Source organism: Xyrauchen texanus, chromosome 13 (assembly GCF_025860055.1).
Source record: "Xyrauchen texanus isolate HMW12.3.18 chromosome 13, RBS_HiC_50CHRs, whole genome shotgun sequence".
NCBI classification, from domain to species: Eukaryota; Metazoa; Chordata; class Actinopteri; order Cypriniformes; family Catostomidae; genus Xyrauchen; species Xyrauchen texanus.
This window is the reverse complement of record NC_068288.1, coordinates 47,734,251-47,742,707: the sequence shown is the minus strand read 5'-3', so window position 1 is coordinate 47,742,707 and position 8,457 is coordinate 47,734,251. Positions and strand designations below refer to the sequence as shown.

General features: G+C 39.0%; 1 protein-coding gene across 1 annotated transcript; it reads right to left on the bottom strand.

The window, feature by feature from the left end:
* Positions 1-3,529: 3,529 nt before the first annotated feature.
* Positions 3,530-7,652, bottom strand: LOC127654176 (angio-associated migratory cell protein-like). Its single transcript, XM_052141228.1, has 11 exons — positions 7,386-7,652; positions 7,148-7,264; positions 6,955-7,074; positions 6,727-6,866; positions 6,509-6,653; positions 6,351-6,434; positions 6,102-6,217; positions 5,447-5,541; positions 5,268-5,358; positions 4,844-4,998; positions 3,530-4,200 (listed from the first exon to the last, which is right to left on the bottom strand). The coding sequence occupies exons 1-11, from the start codon at positions 7,486-7,488 to the stop codon at positions 4,125-4,127; spliced, it is 1,242 nt and encodes a 413-aa protein (XP_051997188.1). The 5' UTR covers positions 7,489-7,652; the 3' UTR covers positions 3,530-4,124.
* Positions 7,653-8,457: the final 805 nt, after the last annotated feature.

The window sequence follows — 8,457 nt, the reverse complement described above, 5'->3', positions numbered from 1 at the left end:
CTTTTTAAAAATTATTTTCTCCCCTTTTCTCCCCAATTTGGAATTTCCAATGTGCTCTAAGTCCTCGTGGTGGCGTAGTGACTCGCATCAATCCAGGTGATGGAGGACGAATCTCAGTTGCCTCAACGTCTGAGACCGTCAATCCACGCATCTTATCACGTGACTTGTTGAGCGCGTTACCGCAGAGACGTAGCGCGTGTGGAGGCTTCACGCTATTCTCACCACACGCCCCACCAAAAACAAACCACATTATAGTGACCACAAGGAGGTTACCCCATGTGACTCTATCCTCCCTAGCAACCGGGGCAATTTGGTTGCTTAGGAGACCTGATTGGAGTCACTCACCACACCCTGGATTCAAACTCATGACTCGAGGGGTGGTAGTCAGCGTCAATACTCACTGAGATACCCAAGCGCACATTGGTTCTTATGTATTTTCACTATTTTTGTTGAATGTGTGAAAGTGAATGAGATTTGAGGACTGGTCAGTCTTCTGCGCCCTCTTTGCAATACCTCACACTTTGAGAAACACTGCTCCAGACAGAACTGGTGTAACTGAGTCAGGTTTGTAGGACTCCTTGCTCACACATGCTTTTTCAGTTCTGCCAACAAAAATCAGATTGAGGTCAGGGCTTTGTGATGCCCACTCCAATACCTTGACTTTGTTCTTAAGCCATTTTGTTTGGGGTCATTGTCCATTTGGAAGACCCATTTGTGATGAGCTTTAACTTCCTGTCTGATGTCTTGAGATGTTGCTTCAATATATCCACATAATGTTCCTTCCTCATGATGTCATCATCTATTTAGTGAAGTGCACCAGTCCCTCCAGCAGCACCCCCACAACATGATGCTGCACCCCCATGCTTCACAGTTGGGATGCTGTTCTTCACCCTTTTTCCTCCAAACATAACGATTATGGCCAAACAGTTCAGTTTCTGTTTCCCATGTGCACTTGCAAACTGTAGTCTGGCTTGTTTATGGTGGTTTTGGAGCAGCGGCTTCTTCCTTGCTGAGCACCTTTCAGGTTATGTCGATATAGGACTCGTTTTGCTGTGGATCTAGATACTCGTGTTTGGAAATTGCTCCCAAGGATGAACCAAACTTGTGGAGGTCCACAATTGTTTTCTGAGGTCTTGGCTGATTTATTTGGATTTCCCATGATGTCAAGCGAAGAGACACTGAGTTTGAAGGCCTTAAAATACATCCACAGGTACACCCCCAATTCAGCACACCTCCTATCAGAAGCTAATTGTCTAAAGGCTTGACATGATTTTCTGGAATTTTCCAAGCTGCACAGTTAAGTTAGTGTATGTAAACTTCTGACCCACTGGAATTGTGATTATAGTTAATTAAAAGTGACACAATCGGTCTGTAAACAATAGTTGTAAAAAATTACTCGTGTCATGCACAAAGTAGATGTCCTAAACGACTTGCTAAAACTATAGTTTGCTAATATGAAATCTGTGGAGTGATTAAAAAATGTGTTTTAATTACTTCAACCTAAGTGTATGTAAATTCAACTGTATATAAACTGGTGGCCAAAAGTTTGGAGTAATGGACAGATTTTCCTGTTTCAGAAGGAAATTGGTACTTTATTTCAGCAAAGTGGCATTCAACTGATCACAAAGTATATTCAGGACATTACTGATGTATAAAACACCATCACTAACTGAAAAAAGCCATTTTTGATCAAATCTAGACAGCAGCATCACTCCAACACCTTATCCATGAGTAATCGTGATAAATTGATCATTTGATACTAGAAAATCAGTTGCTATTATATCAAACACATCTGAAAGATATTTGGTTCATTAAATGAAGCTGAACATTGTCTTTGTTTTTGAGTTGCCACAGTATGCAATAGACTGGCATGTCTTAAGCTCAATATGAGGTAAAAAATGGCAAAACAGCTTTCTCTAAAAAGTCATCAGTCAAGCATTGTTTTGAGGAATGAAGGACATACAGTGCTTGAAATTGCCATAAACTGCAGATTTCATCCAAATGTGTAACTACAGTCTTCAAAGACAAAGCACAACTGTCTCTAACAAGGACAGAAAGAGATGTGGAAGATGTGCAACTAAACAAGAGGATAAGTACATCAGAGTCTCTAGTTTGAGACGCCTCACATGTCCTCCGCTGACAGCTTCATTGAATTCTACCCGCTCAACACCAGTTTCATGTACAACAGTAAAGAGAAGACTCTTATGGGAAGAACTGCAAAGAAAAAGACACTTTTGAAACAGAAAAAAAAAAGAAAAGGTTCGAGTGGGCAAAGAAACACAGACATTGCACAACAGATAATTGGAAAAGAGTGTTACGGATCTAAACCCCATTGAGCTTTTGTGGGATCAGCTGGACTGAAAGTGTGAGAAGTGCCCGACAAGACAGTCACCTCTATGGCAAGTGCTACAGGAAGTGTGGGGTGAAAGGTCAAGTGCTACAGGAAGTGTGGGGTGAAAGGTCAAGTGAAAAAGTGGAGTGGAGTGGTGGTGGTGTAGTGGGCTAAAGCATATAACTGGTAATCAGAAGGTCGCTGGTTCGATTCCCACAGTCACCACCATTGTGTCCTTGAGCAAGGCACTTAACTCCAGGTTGCTCCGGGGGGATTATCCCTGTAAAAAGGCCACTGTAATGCCCACTGTAAGTCGCATTGGATAAAAGCGTCTGCCAAATGCATAAATGTAAATGTACAGTAAGTGTGGGGTGAAAGGTCACACGAGTATCTGGCCAAACTGACCGCTAGAATAACAAGCATCTGCAAAGCTGTCATTGCTGCACATGGAGGATTTTATGATGAGAACTCTTTTTTTCAGATTGTAATATCCATTTTAATGTTCTGACTATACTTTGTGATCAGTTGAATGCAACTTTGTTGAATAAAAGTACCAATTTATTCCCATAAAAAGCAAAATCTGTACATTATCCCAAACTTTTGGCAGCCAGTGTACATTTGTATATATTAGATCTAGAGGTTGGGCAGAAACCCTTTATAGTTGGCTGTGTATTATGCTATGCTTTAAAATAATCAAAATTAATCAACATTAAGTGTGTAAGAACAAACGTGACATGCGCCATCAGTTTGAGTAGCACTGACTCAGGATCACATTTTGAGTTTTATGCACAACATAATTTAGGGTTATTGATGTTGTGTATCCACCAGCGCCGGAACGGTTAAATCCTCTGAAATGAGTTACACGCTCTGCATCAGTTGTCATATCTCTGACCGTAACGGGTTTTTTTTCAACTTTAGCAATTTGCTCTTCTCTAAAGGTAATTCTGAGCTAATATGGACATTGGATAACTTTCCTGAGGTACATTTAGGCAACCGTTAGGTTCAGCTGTTGGCATTGTATCTTTCAACATCCCCTCTGATGTTTACTCATGCGTTTCTTTTCTGGCAGTAATTTGAAGCCTGTAATTGGAGGAGACTCAATGCAGCACATCTGTCTGAATGGACACAACGCATTAAAGAGCATAAAAACATTTAGTTTGAATTTCATGTTAACATTGACATCATTTGAAGGTGGAGACTTTAATAAAAAAAACACAAAACTTTCCAAAAATGGCGGACTGTGACCTAAGACTCATTTTGATTACATTTTGCATGCATACATAAGAACACTTTTACACAATTATTAGTGAAAGAGACGAAGAGTTTCAACATGACATTGATCTACAACAGAATTTATGACCATCAAAAGCATGACATCATACAATGGTCTTGTCAGTCAAGTGTATTCTGCCGATTGTGTGTCACCGCTGATGATTTACTGAAGAGAAAAATGAAACTGGCAGCAGCAAACAAACACAAGACAACACAAACACACAAAGCAAACGGTTCTTCAACAACAGAAGATCTTTAATCTGTCTGGTCAGTTCAACAGTCTGGACACTGAACATATGAATAAATCCAGTGTTTACTGTAAAGAAAAACGACTAATCATTTGAACAATGTGTTTTAAAATAGAATATATATCATAAGCGTCCCAATTCTACCTACATGTAGCTTAATGAAGATAAAACAATGATACGTTTGTCAAGAGTCACACAGTCATTGATGTTAAAAGCATCAAAGATTGGAAAAGTTTTCAAATGGTTTCAGGCCGCAGGAGAAGCAGGTGTCTCTATCGGTCGGGTCTCTGCAGACAGAACACTTTGGCTTTATGATCCCCTCCAGCGGTCACGGCGACTGATGCGTCTCTGTGACATGACAGAACAAACTCAATAACTGCAACAAAATAGCAACTGATGAAGGAAATGGTGTGAAAATGAATATGTCCTCATGATAGAGGAATGAGACTAGTGCTGTTAATCCATGACAATAACAGCAAATATAATTTCATGTTTAAAATACATTTTAATAAAAACTCCAAAACAGATTCTGGAGTTAGGTTAAATTTATCAAAGGTGTTAGGATAATGAAATCATTTCATTAGAAATTAGGATTGAATTATTTCAGATTTATTGTATTTCAGTGTTTGCATTTAAACAAATATTAAAACGTTGTTTTCTGCGCGAGTGACACGAGTAACAACACTGTTGCATCAGGTGTCTTTACACGCACATACTGTGTAATCAAATGTGTAACTGAATGAAAATTACTCAGATAAAACTTTTAAAAAGTCAAAAAGTTGTTGCGGTTCACAGTCGATGAGAAAATAGATCTGTCCCATGTGGGGATTTAAGCCACATTCAGCTGCAGTGTGAAAACAGCCAATGAAGCAGCACAAACTAATCAACACTATTAACTAGCACTGCTAAACACAATAATTACATAACAGAAACATTCATTTAACATCCTGCAGTGTCTCTGACTTTATCATTAACTCTCAATTTAACAGACCTGTTGAGTACAAAGTCCAGAATCTCAGCACCATGACCGCGGTATTCTGACATCATGTGACCCGATCGAGCGTCCCACAGAGTGACGACCCCAGCGAGATTACAGGTGCTGACGACTGCAGACGCCTCCTCCCACTGCAGGTGCACAATACCAACCTAACACACACACACACACACACACACAGAGAAAAGTGTGAGCTAAAAGACAAAAGTGAGACATGGTGAGTCAAGAGTGAAAGAAAAGTGTTTTTGGTTGTCGATGTTTGTGCATATGAATGAATTCTTGCAGTCTGTCAGTTTCTCTTTATTATACAGGATAGTGGAGAGAGACGGGATCGGGACATGGACCAAACAGGACTCAAAGTCGGTCCCCATGAGCACAACCGCTCCTAATATGTGATTGACTCTGTAACTTCAGTTCTTACCTCATGTTTACAGCGGTGTCTGATGCTCTGGGAGTTCATGTCATAAATGTCCAAAGTGCCGTCCAGATACGCCACAGCAATCAGAGGCAACCTGAAACATACGGCAAACCAACACTACACCTAAACACCTACTAAACACTTATATCCTGATCAATTATAAAACACTCTATTTTACTCACACATTGCAAAAGCCCACAGATTCTACTGAGTTGGGATTCTGCTCCTCCATAGAGTCTTTGACTTCACTGTTTTCAGTGGAAAATGAGCATAAAACCTGAAGAGATCACATGAGACGCTCGATTATATTTAATGTGTTTTCTTGAATACTTCTCAAATGAGACTCAAAGCTCAGATTACACTTCTACAGTAATAAATATTGATATATTCCTCCTTATACTCCATAATACTGCCGGACGCTCTAGATCAGCGGTTCTCAACTTGTTTTGCTTCGAGACACAGATCGTGTATTTACTTCGAGACACAGATCGTGTATTTAATGTTTCCTCGGTCGGATTTTCTATCATCCTGCGTAGTTGTGTTTATGTATAAAGTAGGGTTGGAAGTAAGGAATATTTTGATAATTAATCTTTGATTATTACTTCAGTTAATCATACAAATTAATTAACTTTACTGTATTTAATTTATTAAAACACATAAATGAAAAGTTATGTTTCTAACAAATGCACGTTTCAGATGAGAAGATATTCAGCACATGTAAAACACGTAAAACATTAAAAGGGAAATTTCCATCCCTTCCGCCCGCGACTCAAGATATGAGAAACACGACTCGTAAATACCATCACAAAAGCCTCGCTGCAGACACACGCCACTCACCTTCCCTGTGGAGCAGTTGATGAGTTTAGCTTGACCATCCACTGACCCGGTCAGAACCAGCGATCCGTCTTTATTACAGGCCATCGATGTGAGTGCGCCCTGATGACCATCACGACCTGAACAAACCACACACACATTCAGCCTAAACTTCAAACACCAGCACAAATATCACACAAATGCCTGTGCAGGACTTTCAAGCACACAGAGTCAAGTGAGATTTAAAGTGAGTGAAACACGAGTATAAACCACCTTTGATGACATGAATGGCATTTCCTTGTTTAAGGTCCCACACACGTAAACTTCCATCTTCATAGCCTACAATCGCTTTCTTTCCTGTACAAATAACAGACACTTAAAACACAGAACCACAGAAGATTCAGTAACTCCAGTATTTCTGCAAGTCTCACCATCAGGGAGAATCTTTCCGCTGGTCGCCTGACAGTTGGGTCCTTGAAATGTCTTACAGGCTCCGCTTGGAATCTTCCACATCCACAGATTTCCATCGGCTGTACCGGCCAGTAAGACCGGAGCGCACGGGTGCCACTCCAACCACTGCGAAATAACACATACATTAAACCCTGATGAAGAGAGAAAGCCGAGAGCCATCTACATGCTTCAGACTTACTTCCAGGTCTCCGACTTCCATCGACCAGATTTCCGTCTTGTTTTCCACCTTCCAGACTTTAATGAGTCCGCTCATATCTCCAGATGCCACCAGCTTTGAGTCGCAGCTGAACTCAACACACGTGACTGAATCTTTATGACCTGAATCAGGAAACAGATGTTGTTGATCTACACGGAGTGTGAATGTAATAAAGTGCTTGTGCACGTGTTTAATGTGGATTCTACACACCGGTGCATTCAAACAGCAGGTCACCATCACTCACGCTCCACACAAACGCTCGGTCATCTTCTCCTCCAGTTACTGCAAGACTGTTAGTCACTGGATCCAGACGAACACAAAACACTGAACCTGTGAACACAATCATGATCAATAAGCTCTGGGGTATAAATACTTTCACACAGAGGTTTGAGTGTGTTTTCACCGCTGTGTTTGGAGAAAGTCAGTTCACTGTCGTCTTGTTCTGATTCCATCTCATCTTCAGTCTCCCAACCTTCATCTTCAGCAACATCCACATCCTCCAATTCATCAGCAAGATCATCTGAACACACACAGTCAATATCAATGTAAACATCCATAACTGTGATTAAACGAGCACATTTACAGCAGTTTACAAACACATCATCAGTATTTATGAAGCATTGATACTGAAAAACACTCACCTGCGGTCTGTTCTGTGTCATTCAGATCAATTACCTCGATTATTTCTTCATCCTCATGCAACTGAAGCGAATCTTCTTCAGAATTATCCATGAATGTATTCATATATTTACTAAATCAATAAATGTCTCAGTCGCTGCTGTTTTGAGCTGTAAACACGAGCTGTGTTGTCTGTACTGCCGCTGTAAAGTTCCTGTACTACAGAAAAGTGTGTGAGATTCAATGTTTGCTGAAGAATAAATCCGCTGTCATGTTTTTCACGTGCTCATTTCTCTTCTTCTGTGAGTTCACTGAAGACGCATGTCGCCACCTACAGCGCGTGTGACGAGGAATAAAATAAATCATATATTTCTACGTTTAAAACCATTATTTCTAAAAAATCTCAGTATTGCTTTTTCTATTTTAACACTTCCTGATCTAATATATAAAATATATAATTGTGTATATTCTGTACTTCCTTAAGCTTGTTATTCATTTCTCTCGACGGGCTGTTCAAGGCGGAAGTTCCACTCTGTGACGTCAGATGGCGCCAAACACTGTGATTCTGTAAACAATTTGTAGGATTTGTATTACAGTTTTTTGCAATTGCTAAAAAGCATTGTTCTCATCAACGAGTGTGTGTGTGTGTGTGTGTGTGTGTGTGTGTGTGTATATATATATATATATATATATATATATATATATATATATATATATATATATATATATATATATATATATATATATATATATTTATATGTATAGGTGTGTATATATAGTTAAATGGATAGTTAAATGAATAGTTATATATATTTATATGTATAGGTGTATATATATATATATATATATATATATATATATATATATATATATATATATATATATATAGTTAAATGAATAGTTAAATGTATAGTTATATGTATAGGTATATATATATATATATATAGTTAAATGTATAGTTATATATATAACTGTCCAACAGCAACAGAACACACAATAGAAACTGTGCAACATTTTTAAAGATACTCTTCATATTTATGAAAACAGAACATTTAGCTGGAATATGTTTTTATATAATCAGCTTCATAATGATCT

Coding starts and splice junctions, on each gene's coding strand:
- LOC127654176 (XM_052141228.1), bottom strand. CDS start 7,488: ATGAATACATTCATGGATAATTCTGAAGAAGATTCGCTTCAGTTGCAT. Junction 6,867..6,954: donor CCTGCTGTTTGAATGCACCG/GTGTGTAGAATC, acceptor TTCCTGATTCAG/GTCATAAAGATTCAGTCACG. Junction 6,654..6,726: donor TGGAAGTCGGAGACCTGGAA/GTAAGTCTGAAG, acceptor GTTATTTCGCAG/TGGTTGGAGTGGCACCCGTG.